Source organism: Choloepus didactylus, chromosome 24 (assembly GCF_015220235.1).
Source record: "Choloepus didactylus isolate mChoDid1 chromosome 24, mChoDid1.pri, whole genome shotgun sequence".
NCBI lineage: Eukaryota > Metazoa > Chordata > Mammalia > Pilosa > Megalonychidae > Choloepus > Choloepus didactylus.
Window position 1 is genome coordinate 16,573,402 of NC_051330.1, and position 21,361 is coordinate 16,594,762.

The following is a 21,361-nucleotide window of genomic DNA, read 5'->3' on the forward strand; positions in this document are numbered from 1 at the left end:
CGCGAGTCCTGAGTGATCACAAGTGCTCCGGGTAAGACGTTGTCCGCACCCTCTCTCCCCTTATCTCTCTGGTCCCCATCGCCGGCCGACCGAGGACTCGAGGCGGGGCGGAGAGAGCGCCGGACAAGTGGTGGCCCGTACGGGGAACTTCGAACCCGCAAACTCATTCGCGTTCCCCTCGACCCGACGGAGACGTGCTCCCGGGATCCGTGGTTTGACCTCCGCGACTGATCACCGCGAGAAGGTAAGCACCCCCTTTCCATACGAGGACTAGGGCCCGTGGGCGTTCAGGTAGCCCCGGGGACTCGGAAGAGCTCTCCGAGTGATTAAGAGATAGTGCCGACTGCAAGCATGGGGCAGTCTGGGAGTTCACCCCTATTAACCCCCTTAAAGACCCTTTTGAAACAGCGGGGTATCTCAATTAAGAGAAGTTCTCTCCAGCGATTTCTTGATGATGTGGCCACTTTTGCCCCCTGGTTTCCTTGTTCTGGCAGCCTTAATCTGCCCTCTTGGATGAAACTTGGTCGTGATATAGACCGAGCGCGCCAAACGGGTGTCTGTTTGGACCCGATTCTAGTCCTTATATGGGAGACTGTTAAGGGCCATATCGCTCCCTCCACGTCACAGTGGAAAGGCCCTGACCCGGTGCTCGGCTGGGCCGGAGGCTCTGTTTGTGTTTTTCCCCAGGAACCAGGACGTCAACCAGTGTGGGTTCCGGAAAGACTGGTGGGAACCGTGGCATCACCTGGGGAGGCCGGGGAGCAGCTGTCAGAAACGCCAACGAATATACGGCCTGGGCCATTGGACCAAGCCTCCGGCCTTCAGGGACTTGAGAACATTAGGAAATTGAAGCCTGTTAGTTTCGACCTTTCCACACTGGGCGAGACTGTAAAAAATCTGTGGGACCAAGTCACCTCTTGGTTCTCTTGGCCCAATTTGACTAATTGGATTCTCTTGATGGTGGGACCATTGGTGGGATTAGTCATTGTTAAATCTTTGCTAGAACGCCTGTTTCAAGCGCGGCAGTACCGTGTTACCACTATGATGGCTATGTCCTCCACCTTTGATACCCCCAACAGCGACCATTCTGATGGCCATACCCCATCCTGGCCGCCTCGGGCGGGGCACTCGGGAGCGAGGTTTGTAGCTAAGCGCGCAGCTGTGTCCCGGGTATAACGGGCGACGCCAGCAGTCATAATTTTTGTCTCAGGTAGATCCCTAAGGCAGAGTCATAGTTGTGGCCAGACTTGACTCTAGCCAATGCATAGGGACGCCTAGTGACGCCTCCGACTCTGGTTAATGCTATCCCTGCCCCCGCCTTTGTCCCCCAGTTGCAAGGCAAAGCACTGCAGGGAGAGTCATGTTGTTTCCAGCTCACGGACTCTCCTGTCTCCATATGAGGTGAGCATTCTGGTCGGTGCTAGAGGCTCCGCCGCTAAATGGCTGAGACCTAGTCCAGACTCCCCAAAGCACCGGAACAAATTGTGAGCCATCTGGGTTCACGGGAGCACACTCATCACTGGGGACACTGGGTCGATATAAATAATAAAGGGGGAGATGTGGAGAGCCGTCTCCCGGGACGGGCATAGCGCATGCGCTGTAAACCTGCTCCAAAGTCCCCCCGCCCATCGAGTGGTGCCAAGATGGCGCCCACATCCTGCTTCCGGCTTCTGATGTATGTAACCACCCGCTGTATTCACCAATCATGCTTGTGTGCGTGGCGTTAGCCCATTGGATACACGCAAGGTTTATAAGAAAGTTCCCGGGCAAAGCTCGGGGAGACAGCCCACAAGGAGCCGTACCTGACGGCCGCATCGAGGTTGTTCTCCCCCGAGGTGTCTCGCCCCGGGTGGAACCTGTAAAGATGATGATTGCCTAGTCCCATTAAAAGTTTATTTGCTTTACCACCGCGAGTCCTGAGTGATCACAAGTGCTCCGGGTAAGACGTTGTCCGCACCCTCTCTCCCCTTATCTCTCTGGTCCCCATCGCCGGCCGACCGAGGACTCAAGGCGGGGCGGAGAGAGCGCCGGACAATGGTTCAGCTTAAACAATGGCGATTTATTAGCTTACAGTCTGAGGCCAGGAAAATGTTCAATCATGGCACAATCAAGGCGATGCGTTCTTTCCAAAGACCAGCTGCTGGCCATCCTTGTTCCTCTGCCACATGGCAAGACACACGGTGATGTCTGCTGGTCTCTCCCTTCTATCCAGGTTTCATTACTTCCAGCTTCTTGCTTACATGGCTTTCTCTCTCTCCCTTTCTCTCTCTCTCTGTCTATTTATTCCATTTATAAAAGACTCCAGTAATAGGATTAAGACGTATCCTGAATGAGAAGGGTCACACCTTGTTCCGGTTTGCTAATGCTGCCATTATGCAAAATACCAGAAATGGACTGGCTTTTCTAAAGGGGTTATTTGGTTACAAAGTTATAGTCCTGAGGCCATAAAGTGTCCAAGGTAAGGCATCAACAATAGGTTACCTTTACTGGAGAAAGGCCATTGGCATCTGGAAAACCTCTGTTAGCTGGGAAGCCACGTGGCTGGCATCTGCTTGCTCCCAGGTTGCGTTTCAGAATGGCATTCTCTAAAATGTCAGCATCAGCTTTCAACGGCTGTTTTCAAAATGTGTCTGAGCTGCAGCCAACGTCGGGGGTCCACAACTCCAAGCATCTCTGAGCTAAGCCAGCTAGCTTGTGGGTCTTTGTCAGCATTTGTAAAGGACTCGAGTAACTAAATCAAGACCCACGCTGGATGGGTGGGGCCACACCTCCATGGAAATAATTCGATCAGAGTTATCACCTACAGTCAGGTGGGTCACATGTCCACGGAAACAACTTAATCCAAATATTCCAACCTAATCAACATTAACATGTCTGCCCCCACAGGATTACCTTAAAGAATATGGTGTTTGGTAGGACATAATATATCCAAACCAGCACACACCTTAACTGAAGTAGCCTCATCAAAAGGTCCTACTTACAATGGGTTGACACCCCCGGGAATGGATGAGATTTAAGAACATGTATTTCTGGGATACATACAGCTTCAAACCACCATACTCAACCCTCTGGACCACAAAAAGACATGTTCTTTTTACATGCAAAAATACATTCATCCCATCACAATATCCCAAACCCTAAAGTCATTTCAGAAACAATGCCTAGTACAAAGAAAGTCTCATCAAAATCACTTATGGGTGTGGTGTGTCCTGGGACGTAATTCCCCTCTGTCTATAATCTGTAAAACCTAGAAAACAAGTTATCTGCTTCTGATTTACAATGGTGGGACAGGCATAGGATAAACATTCCCAATCTCATAGGGAAAAATTGGAAGAAAAACAAGGGTCTGATGGAGCAGCAGTCCCTTGGATCCTTCCAAGTGCTTGTACAGCAGCCATGCTCTCCCCGAACACTGGAGTGAGGCTCCTCCCTCTGAAAACACCAGGTGACTACCAGACTCTCCATAATCCCTGAGAAATAGGCTCCAGGCTCTGAGAAAATTGGGTGATAACACACTTCCTGAACAACTGGGCGGAACCCTTTCCACACACGTGTGGGTCTGCTCTCTTGGTCCTAGAGGATGTCTTCGGTACAGACCTCAGCTTCTTGGTTCTGCCGTTGAAGTGATTTTTCCTTCAATCTGTTCCTTTGAGTCCAGGCTGGCAGTGGTTTCATTCATAAAGATCTCCAAAAAAATGTTTCAGTTTTGCATGTAGTACACAGGGGTCCAAAACATCAGACAGTAGGACCTTCCACAGATCCTTCCTGGATAACTGCATTTCCAATCCCAGCTTGCACTGAAATGGTTGACTGGATCTGTGTTCAGTTAAGCCCTCACGTGGAGCACTATTCTCTGGTGACTTGCTTTCCAGAAGCTCAGAATTCTCCAAACTATCAATTTCTGGTTTCTTTGTGCCCAGGAGTTGAGTTCCCAGCTTATCCCTCTCCTTTCATATTTTATTATAAGCTGCAAGGAGAAGCCAGGCTGCACTTTCCATACTTAGCTGGGAAAGCTCCTCAGCTAAATATCCAAGCTCAACCCTTTCAAATTCTTCCTTCCTCCAACATCAGAACTCAAATTTGCCAAATTCTCTGCCACCTTAAAATGAGGACTGCCTTTCCTCTGGTTTCTAATAACGCATTAATCATTTCTGTTTAAGGCCTCATTGGAAGTGAATTTAGCATCTATATCTCTACCAACAGTCTCCTCAAAGAAATCTAGGCCTTTTTATCAAGTGTCTCACAATTCTTCCAGCCTCTACCCATTACCCAATTCCAAAGCCATTTCCACATTTTTGGTATTTGAAATAGCAGCACCCCACTCGTGGTACCAAAATCTGCTTTAGTTTCCTAGGCTGCTCAAAGCAGATATCATTAAATGAGTTGGCTTAAACAACGGGAATTTATTAGCTTACACTCTGAGGCCAGGAAAATGTCCAAATCAAGGCATCATCAAGATAATGCTTTCTTCCTGAAGTCTGGCTACCAGTGATCCTTGTCTCCTCTGTCACGTGGCAAGGCACATGGTGTGCTGGGCTCTCCCATCTCTTCTGGGTTTCACTGCTTCCAGCTTCTTGCTTCTGTGGTTTTCTCTGTCTCTCTGCTTGTAGTCATTCCATTTATAAAGGACTCCAATAATATGATTAAGACCCATCCTGATTGAGGTGGGCCTCACCTTAACTGAAAGTAACCTTATCAAAAGGTCCTACTTACAATGGGTATAAACCCACAGGAATGGATTAGATTTAAGAACATGCTTTTCTGGGCTACCTACAACTTCACCACCACACTCCCTGAATTGAAATATTTGGGGAGTGGAGCTCTGACTCACTTCTCTGTTCTACATCATGTTTTATTCTGCCCAAATATCTGACAGCCAGATAAGGCTGAGATTCAGAAATCAGAAAAGTCTGCATCGAAGAAGTTTAATGTAGGTAAAAACTCCACTGCCTTGGAAGGAAGCAGCTGAACTGGGAAAGCAGGCAGGGGGACTGCATTGAAACTACTCTGCTTTGAATGTGTCAGATTCTGACAACTCCTTGGGCCCTTCAGTTTTGTAAGATGTGTTAAATAAGGAAAACTGATTGCCTACATTGACTTGCCAGGGGTGACTTCTTTTCCAAGAAGTAACAGGGACTTCCTAAAGAGTGAAAAATAAAAGTGGGGACTATACGAAGAAAAAAAACAAGAAACAACAGAACATACCCTGCAAAGGTTACAGTTTAAGCACCAATTGGAAGTGAGCTGATTTCTGTCCAGTGGAAACATCCTCTCAGAAATGAACAAGTATATTGTCATAACCAGTCTATGATTGTTCCCTGCTTGTAGGCACTGCTTTATGATAAGGAACCTAAATGTCAACCAATTGTAATTTCCCTTTCAGGAATCCCCTAATTATCTTTATAAGCTAATATAACTTGCTAACTAGTTTGAAACTCTTACTTTGGTTTGAGCTCTCCCTGCTCAAGCAATTTCTCTTCCAATAAAACCCATTATATTGATTATTATTGGTGACTCAGTTTCTTTTGACAGGTGCATGCAGAGAGGGCTGATAGGGTTTAAGTGGCCATTTTTATTTTTTATTTTTTGCAGCTTTCATATCAAAAGGATCGAGAACCACTCCTACCAAATGAAGGCACAGCCACCCCACCTGCCAGTCTGGCTGATTGTGCTTCCTGATGCCCTGAAATGAAGCAAGCTGGCAGGTGGGCCAGAGAACCATGATAGTAACAAATCAAATGTAAGGTTTTCACAAGGTTTTCTGCAGATTATAAAATGTGAGGAACTTGGGTATCCTATTGTGAGGACTTCTTCAAATGACTTAGAGTACCACATGGAAGAAAGGGTTCAACCAATTTACAATGAAAACTTCTAAATTTGAATCCAACTGGGCTACATAAAAGCTGTAGGAGATCCTGGCAGGTCCTCCTCTATAAAGCCAGGGCTATGATACCTCCCCCACAGTGGCACAAGAATTAAATAAAATAATACTAAGGAGTTGCTCCGGAATCTGGACAGCCTTATGCCTACTTCCATCTTCTAAACTCTCCAGACACACTTCCTTTCCATGTTGAATGTGTCAGATTTCAAATCCATAAAAGTACATTGGGCATATAGTGTCAGCTAAAGATATAACTACAGTTGCTTTAATCACTCTGATAGAACTCAAAAGAACGAAAACTAATTGGATCAGATTCCAACTCAAAGACAGCAAAATATCAGCCACACAGAGTCCTGAGGGAGAATGAGCTGTTGGGGATGAAAACTTCCTGAATACAGGGAGGTTTTCCTTTTAAGAATCAAAACATTAAAAACAAACAAACCCAAAGAAGCAAACAAACTCTTGGGATAAAAAAAAAAATCCCCACAAATGTATCGTAACCCTGTCTGTGGCCTTCAGCAAAGCATTCTGAACACTATTTTATTTCTCCTTGATGAGTTTTGATTCTTGTTCTGAGCACACTGTATGTAAGACAGTGACGACACTGATCACTTTGATTGGGTTGGAAAGGACTTAATCCAACCTCCAATCTTACAGATGAGAAAGTTAAACCCAAAGAGGTTAGGTGATTTACCTGAGCCATACAGCTAATAATTGGAGACAGAGCCAGGACTCTAACCTCCCTCCTTGAAATAATTCCAGAACACTGTGCTTCTAAAGTATCTGTGCATTAATTCACAGGTTCTATATCTCCCTTCTTTGATGCTGGCCATCTTATTCATTCGTGCAAAACCCACTCAGGTCTGTGCATTTTTCTTTTTAAGGCTCATTTTGAGGTGTAAGTATCTTCAAAAATCAGATATCCATTCTCCAAGTGGGATGTCTTGGTTCATTAGGGAAGTGAGCACCGACAGAGCCACACTGACTGGCACAGAAACAGTCCCTAACAAACTCAACTCTGGGGAAGTACTAGTGATAACGCTCCTTTCCTAACCGAGCCCACACCCCAGCCATTACATCTGTGAAATTCCTAACACCAAGATCATCGCCGTTTATAAAGCAGTCCCCCGCATAAACGGGGATCAAGTAAAAATTAAAGTAACCCAAATGCACACACACATTGGCTCACAGGGGGCTGTAATATGATTTTCTCCCTAATAGTTCACATAGGACCATTCACCATGTGCTAACAGACCCACACACCTCATTACAGAACAGCACACAACCTGCAGATCTTAAAAATCACAACTCCAGAGAGATGAAGTCACCAGAGCAAAGAACCTGTTCATAGTGTCAGAAAAGGCACTCTCCACTCCCAACCCAGTGTTTTCCCTGTTATCCAAATAGATGCCGGGAAAAAAATGTCTGCTATGACAATAAAATAAAATAAAGACACATTTTTTCTCTCCCAATTTACCTGAACACGTTCAATTAGTTTTTAAAAACTGCTCATCCCAGGCAGTTTCTGAGTTGATTATTTTAATGTGACTCCACCCTGTTGACGGAACTTACAAAGGGGCAAATGATCATCTCGGCCAAGGTGCAGAAACTTGTCCTGATCTGTCCAAGGTGACCAAAGCCTGTCTAAACCCCAACTGTACTCTTTGCCCAAAGGTACTCAACAAAACGTGGGGATTTCCCCCCACTACCCTCTGCATCAGCCACCAACTGTAAATGGGGGTCCACTTTGTAAAGTCAGACTTGTAGCCCCTCCTGCTGCCTTTCTGTAATTTACTAGCAGAAAAAAAAAAAATCAAAACTCTTATTCAATACCCCAGCTTTCTCAACTTCTCTCAGATGTTGCTCTTTGTCCCAAAGCGGTTTTCTCAAAATCGTTTGGGGGGGGGGTGGGGGGGGGGAGCCTAGACCTTTGTCTCCTTTGCATTTTGGATACTCATTTAAGCAACCGCGGGTTTTCAAAGCTTGATTTCTCCTATCCTTTGCCCTGTGGAGACCACAAGTCAATTGGAACTCCCTACACATCTCTCCTCGCAGAGATTTCAGTTCTCCACAATGCGTTCTACCCATAATGTCCAATTACTGTACAGATATGTCTCAATGGTAACGTAAATAGTACTGGATGCTTTGGTTGATTCCTGAGAAGGGCCCTGCAAAGCATCTCAAAACTTAGATTCTATAAAAGTGTTCCTTAACAACAAGGAATCAAAGCACCTCCCCGTGAATTCACTAGCGTAAGGCAATAAAACAGCGGCTTTTTCCTAGCCACACTCCAAAGTGTAGGATTAACCCTGTCAGTCCCCAAAGGTAACCGCCGGGTCCCTTTCTCCACGGACCTTCCCTGGGGGTCCAGCTCCTTCCTTCTCCGGTCGCCACGACGGAATCAGACCATCGTCCTCTCCCCGAAGGCTCTCGGTGCGCAGAGGGCAGGCATTTCCCCCAGCGACACCGGGGCGCCTGCGGGAGCCTGCCGTCTCCGCCGCGCCACCCGAGCCGTGTCCTGCGCCCTCCCGCCTGTTCGCCCATCGCCTGCACGACTCCTCCGCCCCCGCCCCGGACGGCGCCCCCTTACCTCGCTGATGACGGTGGAGTGGGACTGGGCGTATCTCCAGCCGCCCCGGCAGGGCACGAGCGGCGCGGAGCGATTGGGGAAGGCGGCAAGCCGGTCGGCGCAGCCCGGCGCGCCCGGGGCCGCGGCGCTGGCGTTGGCCGCCTCCAGGAGGTAGCGCTCGCAGCGGCCGTCGCCGCGGGGCTCCGGGGGCGCCGTGCGGTTCCACTCCTCGTCAGCGCTCCAGCCGCAGCGCTCGGCCAGCGCGGCGGCGCTCGGCCCGCGGCACCAGAAGCGCTCGGGCCTGGTGCCCAGGAAGACCACGCTGACGAAGAGGAAGGCGAACGTGATGCCCGTCAGGCACAGCAGCAGGAACACGCGCCGCTGGAAGCGCCCGAACTCGCCCGCCTTGCGCAGCGCCTCGTCGAAGGTGGGCATGGTGCGGCCGGGGCCCCGCGCCCCCGCGGCCGGAGTCCCCGCCGGCCCGGCCCGCTCGCCTGGGCTCCAACTTTCGGAGCCGCCGGCGCCGCCGCGGGAGCCTCCCCAGGACGCGCCAACTCCAGCGCGCCGCCGGGCCTCGCAGTGACCCGAAGGCTCTGCAGCCTCTTCTCCCACCCCTACCCCCACTCCTCCTCCTCTCCCGCCCCCACCTACCTCCCAGACCTTGGCACCATGCCCAGGGCCGCGCTGCCGGCGGCCCCGCCAGGCCCTGGTGTCCTCGGCCCTCCCTCCCCTCCGTGGGCGCCCCCGGCTGCGCGCCACCTCCTGCACTCGGCCGCCCTGGACCGCTTTGGGCGCCCACCGGCGCGCCAGGGACCGTGCCCGGGACTGCTAGTGACGGGCACAGCCTCCGGCCTGGCGCGCAGCTCCATTCGGTCCCTGCCAGCAGCCTCTTCTGCAGGCTGGCACCCCGCCAAGTTCCAGAAGGAGAAAGCTCCAGGGTCGCCCAGCTCCTGACCGCGCTGCTTCTCTGACTTGATCTGTCTGCGGTAGCGAGAGCAGCCTGGAGGTGTAGCCTAGAAGTTAGGATTTACCAAATGATTATGGCTACTGATTCATTATATAAATATTTCTTTTTACCTTCTAGTGAAATAGAATAGATAGAAGGAAATATCTGATAGAATTGAACTGTAATCCAGTAGTCTTGATCTTTGATAATCATATTACTATATTGCCTTCATCTTGTGATCTTTGTGACCTTGTGATTGTAAAAACCTGGTGACTGACCCTCACTTGTATCCCCTTCATCCGTTTTTTGTTTTTTTTTTAACTTTAGAATCTTGTAATCATACAGGCAACCCTCCAGTGCTAATGGAGAAATTTGATTCTACTCAGAAGTAACCATTGTTCTTGTTAGCTGGGTTCTAGCAAAGTTCCTCTGCTTTACATTTGTAAATTGCTCTTGCCCTGTACTTGCTATTGAACTACTAAGATGATAACTCCATCTCCCCTCCTTTATGCTTATACTTGTCATTGAAATGCTAACAATTCCATTTCTCTCTTGTTTCTACTTATACTTGCTATTGAAATGGTAATGGCTCCATCTCCTTTGTTTCAATCCATAAAAACCTTGAACTCCTTGGACTTAGGGAGACAGACTTTTAGGCTGATAGCCCATCTGTTCTCCTGCTTTGTGCCTCATAGTAATAAACTTTTTCTCTCTTTGAAACCCGGCTGTCTCAGGAATTGGTCATTTGTGAGTGCATCAAACAGAGAACACACCGTTTTGGATCGGTAGCAATTTGGTGACTCTGGTGGGACTAAAGATTGTAAAAAGCAAGAAGGCTGACTGCATCAAATTCTGGAGCCCCAGTGGGACAGATAAACCTGGTAACCGAAACTTTTGCAGCTGCTAGACTTTCTGAAGTCTAGAGGCTCGGCACCTGGGTTTTTCTTTGCTTTGCCAGCACTCCAGACCCCTTGGTACCTTAAAAAGCTTCAAAGAGAGAAACTGTTTCCAGTTCCAAGTCTGGACATCTGCCTGGGTGAGTGAGTCATCAAGGGATAGAGAAGGTAGTTTGGTGCTTCAAGTCCTCTGGAATTGGAGAATGAACCCCCTTGCTCTGACATCTACATATTTCTGTTTTTTGGGTACCATTCTACGCGGGGTTCAAGAACCTGCCCTGAGTTTGTCTGTTGAGTAGACTCCTGAAAATAAGTAATCCAACAATTATTTGGTATTCAGTGAAATTAAGTAAGTGTGTGATGCCTGTTTAACTGTTAACCGGTGTGTTACTTCTGTAAAGTGTTTAATGCCTGCTTAACTGTTAATTGGTATATTACTTAAAAATATTAAGTGTTTAATGCCTGTATAATTGTTAATTGGTGTGTTCAATCTAGTTGTTAATTGGTGTGTTACTTAAATATAGTAATTATTAACCATCTGTTTAAATTTGTTAGACGATGTGTTCCTGCATTTGTATTGTTCACTTGTTCCTAATTGGTTACTGAGTGTGAACATCCTTTAAAATGGGAAATTCTGATTCCAATAGCATTCCTGAATATAGCTCTTTGGGCTGTATTTTGAAAAATTGGAAAGATTTTAATTATGAGCCTATGATAAAACAAAAAATAGTTTACTTCTGTAACACAGTCTGGCCTCGATGAGGAGAGAAATGGCCTGAGAATGGCTCCGTAGAAAAGAACACTATATTAAAGTTAAGAGTTGTTCTGCAGGAAAGAGCAGAAATAGAATAAGACGGTGTATATTCAGTCCTTTGTCTCTCCCAGCAATCAATGTTAATGAGAAAATTTAAAATTTTACCTGTAAAGGCTAGCAGAGAAAAGAAAAATGTCCTCCCTGATTCAAATCTGGAGGATCTGATAGAGCCTTTATTACCACTTTCATCTGCTCTGCCTCCTCCCCATAACTGTGGGGCCAATAGATCGGGAAAGGAGGAAACTCTCCTACTTTCTCCTCCTCCTCAATATCCCTCTTTATCAAGGGTAAAAGAGCCAGAGATAGAAATAGTCTCCCCATCCCATACCCACCAGGGTACTCAATTTGGCCAGGGCTGCTCTAAAACCAGCAGCAGAGCCACCAGAAAAACAACAACCCCTCTGGCAAATACCTATAGGAACAGCCAAACAGGAAGGCCCAAGAGGATTTGTGTATACACACATCCCATTCTCCACATCAGATTTATATAACTGGAAAAGTGATACCCCCCTCTATAAAGAGGATCCAAAGAAAATGGAAAGTTTAATTGCTTCAATATTTGCAACATACAGCTCAAATTGGGCTGATATTCAAGACTTGTTAAATACCCTGATAACAGAAGAATGAAGAATGGTAATAGAAAAAGCAAAGCAGGAAGCAGATAAGAAACAAGGAGAAAATCCTGCCACCCGAGGATTTTGCTGAAGCAAGTTTAGCAGCACCAACCAGAGATTCTGAATGGAATCCAGATGATGCAGCGACCAGGCTAAATTAGAGCATTATATAGAGTATATTGTTGTGGGTCTGCAAAAAAGGGGCCCAAAGGCTATAAACTCACAAAAGATAAACAAAGACATGGACCAAAGGAAAGTCCTTCAGCTTTCCTTGAAAGAATTTATACTTCTACCAGCAGTACACAGATAGAGATCTGGGAAGCCCAGAGAATGCCAGAAATTTAAATATGACTTTTACTACTCAGTTTTCCTGATAGAAGGAGAAAGCTACAAAAAATTGGTGGAGTTCTAGGATTGCCTATCTCTAGGTTGGTTGAAATCACTTTCAAAGTCTATTACAACAGGGGCCAAGTTAAAGAAGACTGGTACTTCCAAAAGCAAATAGAGCTTGAAGATCAGTACCTTAAGAGGCAAATGGCACTTCTCAGGACCCTAATGAACCGAGAGCAACCAGAAGAAGATAACAGCAAGAAGATAAGACCCCTGGGCCCCCCTTGAGAGTCAGGAAGAATTTCTAAGGAAATAGGAACCAATCAATGTGCATAGTTCAAGAAAGAAGGGCGCTGGACGAGGGATTTCCCTAGTGGCTCCCAGGGAAAAATGCCAAGGGAAGCTAGATGACCCAAACTCCAGATGCCCCAATGAGATGATGATGCAACTTTATGATGCAACTGACAGCAACTTGGAATGAAGGGGCCCAGGGGATCTATTAAAAAAAACACCACTTCTCTCAATCTCCCACCAAGAGCCTTGGGTTACAAGACAGGTGGGAAAATAATTAATTGACTTTCTTGTTGATACAGGAGCCAAGTACTTGGTATTAAATTAAAAATACATTGAAATAGCTAGAAGGAAATACAGGAAACTGTTGAACAGCAACCCAGTAGTCTCGATTCTTGAAGACTATTGTATAAGTATATAGCTTACAATGTGTGACTGTGATTGTGAAAATCTTGTGGCTCACACTCCCTTTATCCAGTGTATGGACAGATGAGTAGAAAAATGGAGACAAAAAAGTAAATGAAAAATAGGGAGGCATGGGAGATGGGATGTTTTGGGTGTTCTTTTTTACTTTAATTTTTATTCTTATACTTTTTTTGTAGTAATGAAAATGTTTGAAAATTAATTGTGGTGATGAACTATATGATGGTACTATGAACAATTGATTGTACACTTTGAATGACTGTATGGTATGTGAATATATCTCAATAAAATTGAATAAAAAATTTAAAAAAAATAGCGCAATTTCCAACCAATCAGATACTATCATGGGAGTATCTGGTAAAAGAGCAAATAATCCATTTTTGCAGCTGCTGGTCTGCCTAATTGGGACCAAAACTTTAAAGCATAGTTTCCTGTATGTACTAGAATGTCCAGTTCCCTTGCTGGGAAGAGACCTGTTAACCAAGCTAAATGCCCAGATAAACTTTTCTCTGGATTGTTTGTTGATAGAAGTGCTGCCAGGACAAACTTGTGCATTGCAAGCAGTGCTGCTGTTTGCTGAAGGAGCTAAACAGACCATGCATATTTCAGAGAGGTCTTGAATGATGTAAAACCAGAGGCATGAGTTGATAGAAAACCCAGGTGTGCAAACACATAAGACTGGTCCAAGTGAAACTTCAAAAGCCAGGTACTCTACGTCATGTTAAACAATATCCACTTAAACCAGAATCCAGAGAAGGACTTGCTCCATTAATGGAGACATTTTTGAAATATCAATTAATATGACCCTGTCAATCTCCATATAACACTCCAATACTGCCTTATGAAAGCCAGGCACCCTAAATGAACAAGATCTCTCGACTTTTAATCAAATTGTAGAAGACATCCAACCTGTAGTTCCAAATCTATGTACTTTACTTACTACATTATCTGGAGATCTCTTTGGCTTACCATCTTAGATTTGAAAGATGCCTTTTACCACATTCTGCTTGATCCAGAATCTCAAGAACTGTTTGCTTTTGAATGGGAAGACCCCATTACTAACATAAAACAACAATGTTGTTGGCCTGTTCTTCCTCAAGCATTTAAAAATGCTTCCACAATATTTGGAGAAGTTTTAGCTAGAGATTTAAGGGAATTACACATGCAAGAAGGAGTATTATTACAGTATGTAGATGATCCTAATAGCAAGTTGCACCAGAAAGGCGTCAGATAAGAACACTATTCAAACTCTGAATTTTCTGGCAGACTGAGGGTACAATGTCTCAAAGAAAAAAGCCCAAATTTCAAAATAATTAGTGAAATATTTAGGTTTTGAGTTATCTGAAGGACAGAGAAATCCATTGCCAGACTGGAGAGAAGCTTTAGCCCAAGTAGCAGAGCTTCTTACAAGAAGGGAGCTTCAACAATTCTTAGGGATGGGAGGATTCTGTAGAATTTGGATACGTAATTTTGGACTCATAGCAAAACCTTTGTATAAAGCCTTGACGGGATCAGAGCAAGAACCTCTAAATTGGACTACTGAATGTAAAAATACCTTCTAGAAAATAAAAAGGGAACATTTAACAGCCCCAGACTTAGGCCTCCCAGACCCAAGAAAACATTTTGACCTTTTCATATAAAAAGACAAGGGATTGGATTAGGAGTGCTTATTCAAAAATTAGGAAATGCCAGACGTCCTGTGGCCTATTTTTCTAAACAGTTGGACAGTACTACCCAAGATGGCCAGTATGCTGAAGAGCTGTAGCAGCCACCTGTGACACTTTAGCACAACCCACCACTACAGTAGGTGCATATGCCACACTATGTACTGCCATTGTTAGAACAGAAAGGCAGATATTGGCTCCCCATTGGATGGTTAGGTAAATATCAAGCTATTCTACTACATAATCCTAACATCACTCTAAAAGCTTCTAGTTTAAAGCCAGCTAACTTACTTCCAAATGGGGAAGGGGAACCTATGCATGACTGTGTACAAATAGTTGATGAAGTCTAGTCCAGCCAACTGGATTTAGTCAATCAACCTTTAGAACATGCAGACATTGAGATGTACACTGATGGAAGCAGCTTCATGTTGCAACAACTTCAAAAGCCAGTTATGCAGTGGTAACTCTACAAACAGTACTGAAGGGTGGGGTTCTTTGACCAGGTACGTCCATACAATGGGCAAAATTTACTGCACTCACCAGAGCTTTCCATGTGGGAAAGGGTCAGCAGATAAACACATATACAGACTCTAATATGCTTTTAATATATTTTGTGCTCATGGAGACATCTGGAGAGAAGGAAGACTTAACATCTGGTAAAAAAGCAATTAAACATTCAGACATAATCTTAGCCTTGTTAGAAGCAGTGATGTTGCTTAAAGAGATTGCCATAATACATTGCTACAGTCATCAGAAAGGAGAATTGGATTCTGTAAAAGGCAAGTGAAAGCAGATCTAGAAACAAGAACAGCAGCCCAACTAAAACCTGCATCCTTGTCATTGGTACTTTCTCTGATACCAGACAAAAAACTAAAAAACTTTTCTTCTCAGTATTCAGCTCATGATTTGTTGAGGGCAAAAGAGTGGGGCTTCTCCCCTCTACGTGGGACCTGACTCCCAGGGGTGTAAATCTCCCTGGCAACACAGGATATGACTCCTGGGGATGAATCTGGACCCAGCATTGTGGGATTGAGAACATATTCTTGACCAAAAGGAGGATGTGAAATAAAACAAAATAGTTTCAGTGGGTGAGAGATTTCAAATGGAGTCGAGAGGTCACTCTGATGGACATTCTTATGCACTATATAGATAACACTTTTCAGGTTTTTGTGTACTGTAATAGCTGGAAGTACATACCTGAAACTACCGAACTCCAACCCAGTAGCCTTGACTCTTGAAGATGATTGTATAACAATGTAGCTTACAAGGGGTGACAGTGTGATTGTGAAAACCCTGTGGATCACACTCCCTTTATCCAGTGTATGGATGGATGAGTAGAAAAATGGGCACAAAAACTAAATGAAAAATAGGGTGGGATAGGGGGATGATTTGAGTGTTCTTCTTTATTTTATTTTTTATTCTTATTCTGATTTCTTTCTGGTGTATGGAAAATGTTCAAAAATAGATTGGGGTGATGAATGCACAACTATAATATGGTACTGTGAACAGTTGATTGTACACCATGGATAATTGTATGGTATGTGAATATATCTCAACAAAACTGAATTTAAAAAAAAAAAAGTTGGGCTTTCATGTGGCAGGTGAACTCATTGCCCTCCCCCTACATGGGACATGACTCCCGGGGACGAGGGGATGAGCCTGGATCCAGCATCATTGGATTGAGAATATCTTGACCAAAAGGGAGAAGTGAAATGAAACAAATAGTTTCAGTGTCTGAGAGATTTCAAATGGAGTCGAGAGGTCACTCTGGAGGGTATTCTTATGCACTATATGGATATCCCTTTTTAATTTTTAGGGTGTTGAAATGGCTAGAGGGAAATACTTGAAACTGTCGAACTGCAACCCAGTGGTCTTGATTTTTGAAGCCGATTGTATGATAATGTAGCTCACACAATGTGACTGTGTGATTGTGAAAACCTGTGGCTCACACTCCCTTTATCCAGTGTATGGACAGATAAGTGGAAAAATGGGGACAAAAATTAAATGAAAAATAGGGGAGGATGAGGAGGTATGGACTGTTTTGGGTGTTCTTTTTTACTTTTATTTCTATTTTTGTTGGAGTAAGGAAAAGTTTCAAAAATTGATTCTGGTGTGAATATGCAACTATATGATGGTACTGTGAATAACTGATTGTACCCTGTGGATGACTGTAGGGTATGTGAATATATCTCAATAAAACTGTATTAAAAATAAATTAATTTAAAGAAAAGAGTGGGGCTTTGACTTAAAAAAAAAAACAGAAGTTAATTCTCAATCAAACATGCCATACAAACGAATGGAAGAAGGATGGATTTAGATTAAAGATGGAATAATTCTTAATCCTGAACACTTAATGGAAAGAGTTCTTTACTTTCTTACATCAAAGCACTCATTATATCAAAGCACTCATTATGGAAGAGATGCCATGTATCAGAGGCTGAAAAATTATGTTATAGTACCTAAGATGCAAAAAACCATTCAGAAAATAACATAAAGGTATTTAATTTACACTTAAAAAAACCCCCAAACCCCGGCCTCCATCCCCTATAAAAGGAGTGTAAGCCAGGGGGCACAATAGTAGATGAGGATTGGCAAATAGACTTTACCATCATGCCAAAAGCATGTGGAAATTATAAATACTTTGTTTTTGTAGACACTTTTACAGGATGGGTAGAGGCCTTTCCATGCAGGACAGAGTGAGCCCCAGAAGTAACTAAGGCCCTCGGAAGGAAATAATCCCATGGTTTGGACTCCCATTTTCAATACAAAGTGATAAGGGGGGGTGGGAGCTTACATAAAAAATTTCACAGGAACTGTCAGGAGCAGTGAACATATATTGGAAATTACATGTACCGTGGAGACCACAGTCTACTGGGAAAATGGAAAAGATGAATCATACCCTGAGGAAGATGGTAACTAAACTCTCTAAAGACTTATCTTTCATGCGACAAGTTACAAGCAGTCCTCTGTTCCACCCTGACCTCCTGATCATCTTCCTAAGACACAGCTCTGAAAATGTCACTTTGAATGGCTTGCCTTGTTTTCCAAATTAAATCCTCATTTCTCACCCTTCCCTTCAAGTCCTAATCTGTGTCCTTCACCAAACTGTCCCCTCAAGTGACACCCACACAGAACTACTTGCTGATCTTGAAATCCTTCTTGAACTTCCTTAAATCTATGCCTTTACACTGGAAGTGCTGGGAATTGCACTCTCCTACCCCTCCTCGCTCACTGCTAGGTAAATCCTAGTTCTGAAGTCACCACCAAGCTTCCCCAACCACCACCACTGCTTTCCCACAGTGGCTTAGTCTTTGTGCTCCTAACATTTCTAAAAACCTTCTATAACTTCTCTGTTTTTCTTTGTATTGCAGTTTTTAGAGTATTTTACTTTTTGGTTTTGTTTTTTAATGAAGTAATCCATGCACATAGAAAGGTAGACCTAGCGTAGTTGTCAACAGCATGGACTTTGGAGTCAGATTTACAGCTGGGTGACACTGGGCCTGTCATTTAACCCTCTTTCTGCCTTAGTTTCCTCCTCTGTAAAACTGAAATAATAACAGAACCTTTTCATTTTTATGTGAATTAGAATAGTGCTTGAAATATGATATGTGCTATGTAAGGGTCAGCTGTCAATAAAGACAGCAATTTTAAAAGTACCCACTGTCAGAATTAGCAAATGTCATTTTTTTCATGTTTGTTTCAAATATATTGTTATAAAGAACTAACACATCCCAGGTGGAGATGGAGCCTCCTTTGTGCCTTGAGACTGCCCCATCTCTCCCTTCCTCTCTGAAGCAACCACCAGTGTACTCACTGGAAGGTGGACCTGGGAAAAAGGCTCACACAGGTCTGGAAAGTAGGCTCAGTTTCATTTGGGCAGAGAATCCTGGGCTTCCAGCCCCAGAGTGGAGTTGGTGGTGATGGGGAGAGGGGATGGGCTTAAAGTGGGTCCCATTCGTTGGTCCTGGGGGCAGGGGAGCAGACAGAGGAAGACCCTAGTGGGGTTCTGAAGGCCCTGGACTTCTCTTTTCCAGGATAGCTATCATGAAGTCATTACTCATTCCACCCATGTTCTAATACTTTTAATATCTAGCTATTGCACATTAACAATATATAGTGTTTTGAGTGCTTTGGAAATCTAAATAAATGGTACCATACTACCCATATTTTTCTATAACTCCTCTTTTTCACTCAACATTATATTTTGAACACCTATTCGCCTTGATAAATATGAATCTAGCTTATTTACTTGAACTTTTGCCTCATTTACTTTAACTGTTGCATATCATTCTATTAAATGACCACACTTCCATTTATCCATGCCCCAATAGAAAAGACATTTAACTGGTTTCTAGCATTTCACAATTACAAATAGTGCTGCAGTGAACACATTGTGCAGCTCCCAGTGTACCTGTGCAAGAATTTATCTAAATTTTATTTATCTAAATTTTATTTTTATCTAAATTTTATTTATTTTTAAAATTTTAGTAAATATTTATCTAGAAATACACTAATTGGACCATAGAGCATACATATTTTGAGATTTACCAGACATTGCCCAATTGCTTTCCAGAGTGGGGGGCCCAATTCATAGCCAACCAGCAACATGCAAGATTATCCACATCCATGCTAACACTTGGTCTTGTTAGACTCAAAAATGTTAGCAGATACTATGGGTGTAAAAGGCAATCTCATTGTTCTGATTTACATGTCCCTGAATTCTAGTCAGATTGAACAAACTGTATTTATTTATTCCTCATTCAGGTTTCATCTTCTCTGAGTCAGCTCTTCATATCTTCTGCCTATGTTCTATTTGTTATTTGTTGTTTTTCCTTATTGAATTTTTGGGAAGTTATTTGTATATCTGTGTATTCTGTTCCCTGGTCAGCTGTATATGTTGCAAATATCTTCTTAGTCTGTGACTTTTTTTTTAAATTTTATGAGAAATTACACTTTTATTGATTAAAAGAAAAATTATCCATGTACATATACATGAAAACAACAATCAACTATTTGGAGACATTACATATATTTTTCTGTATGACTTCATAGGCTGTATATAAAAGTTTAAGTTCAAAGCAGTATTATATCTGCTAATAATTACCAATATCTTCATTTTGCTACACTTTTAATCAGAATTTCTGGTACCCATCCAAATAAATAAGGACAATAATCCTCTAAATAAAAGCAATTTGGAGGTGACATAGCAGATATCTAGCAATGTACAACCAACAGTGTATGCTCAAGTTAAAAAGGTTTTCTAGTTAAAACAAAATTTTTAATTTCCTTTCAAAAAGGATACTGATCATATTCTAAATATATATCTTAAATATCTAAAGCAAATATGTTTTCCTTTTTATCAAAAAAAAAAAATTCTAGTGAAATCCAAAGTGTGTCTGTGATGACAAGATGCTTTGCACATGGGCTATTTGAAATATATTCCATTTGCCGTATTTTCTCCTAGTAAAGCAATCAGTATGAAAACATGTGGACTGTAGCTTATTTAATTTGCAACTTTGTGGAGCTTGTTATATAGGAATATGAATCTTTTCCTGGCCTAAAAAATTAATTATGCTAATTATAGAGCAGTTGGAAAATATACAAATGTATGGAGAAGAAAATAAAAACCCTGTAATCCTACCATGTAGAGACAACTCACTGGCAATATTCTGGGGTGTTTATTTCCTGTTCTTTTTTTTTTTCTTAAGCATACAAAAATATAAACATATACATATAAAATGGGATTATATTGTTCATACAATTTGATATCCTGCTTTTTCACTGAATAAAATGGTCTTGAGTTGCTCTCCCTTGCCCTTAATAGTCTTCATAAAAATTTATGATTTTAATTGCAAAAAAATATTTTTTATTGGATGGATATATAGTAATGTAAACCAATGTTAAGAATGGTATTTTTAATTTTATAGCTTTATGTAGCTTCCAGTCTCTCAATGTGCAATTCAATTGTCACATTATCTCGGTATGTTTTCCTAACTCCTGGAAGACTGGAAGGGTCAGCAAGTGAAACAAGGTTATTATGTTCCAAATATTTAAGGTACTATTCCCCAGGATCCAACTGAAAGCGAGAAATTCTGTGTTGAGTCACACATGGATAAGTAAAGTTCTGCTTGTAAAGTTCACAAGCTAAACTCCGACAAGCTGTAGGACGGAGCTGATGGGTCTGTGATCTAATCTATTCCTATTGCGTTGTATGAAATGAATGTTATTTCTGTGACCTAAGATGGGGTTCTGCCCTGCTGAGCTGAGTCCCCTTGAAAATAAAAAAAAAAAACAGTCACCGCCGGCCACAGGCTCTGAATGTTTCCTGAGCGTATATTTGAGCTTACATGAGGGTTCTGCCCTGAGGAGGCAGTTTCTTCACCTCTTTTCATTCCCAATCTTTTATAAATTTCTCTCTCAGGATAAATATCAGTTTCATGAGACTTCCCAGTCACTTTGCAGAAAGACTCAATATGATGGTAGTACGACTGTCCAATCACTCTAAGGGTGAGATTTGCTTTTTGTTAAAAAAACTCCTAGGGATTTTGGCCAGATCTTCGTATTCCCTGCAGATATAACACAGGAAATGCTGCACAAAGATGAACACAGCCCGGCTTCCTGGAGGCATCCAGCACAAGCACCCTGAAGGTGGCTTGTCTTTTAACTTTACTTACAGTATTTTGGGGGCTACACAGTTTTACATTTTGATGTCATAAAACATGATCAGTCTCCTTCAAAGCTTCTGCTTTTTGTGTCTTGCTAAAAAATCCTGAACAACCCCAAGATCTTAAATACTTTCTTCTCTGTATTCTTATTAAATTTTATTTTTCATGTTGGAGTATCTCTGGAGTGATTTTTGTGTATAGAGTGTGGTGGGATCTAATTTTACTTATTTCTCCTATATGGACAGCCAGCTGTCCAAATGCCTTTCTT

At 43.1% G+C, this 21,361-nt stretch overlaps 1 protein-coding gene and 1 pseudogene across 1 annotated transcript in view; both read right to left on the reverse strand.

Moving 5' to 3' along the window:
- Positions 1-8,905, reverse strand: part of LOC119519918 (solute carrier family 22 member 3-like) — a 111,734-nt gene extending 102,829 nt beyond the window's left edge. The window contains exon 1 of the mRNA XM_037817665.1: positions 8,472-8,905. Within this exon, the coding sequence (XP_037673593.1) occupies positions 8,472-8,885 (414 nt within the window). The 5' untranslated portion in view covers positions 8,886-8,905. The remainder of the gene's footprint in view (positions 1-8,471) is intronic.
- Positions 8,906-20,530: 11,625 nt separating this feature from the next.
- On the reverse strand, positions 20,531-21,056 carry LOC119519919 (annotated as a pseudogene).
- Positions 21,057-21,361: the final 305 nt, after the last annotated feature.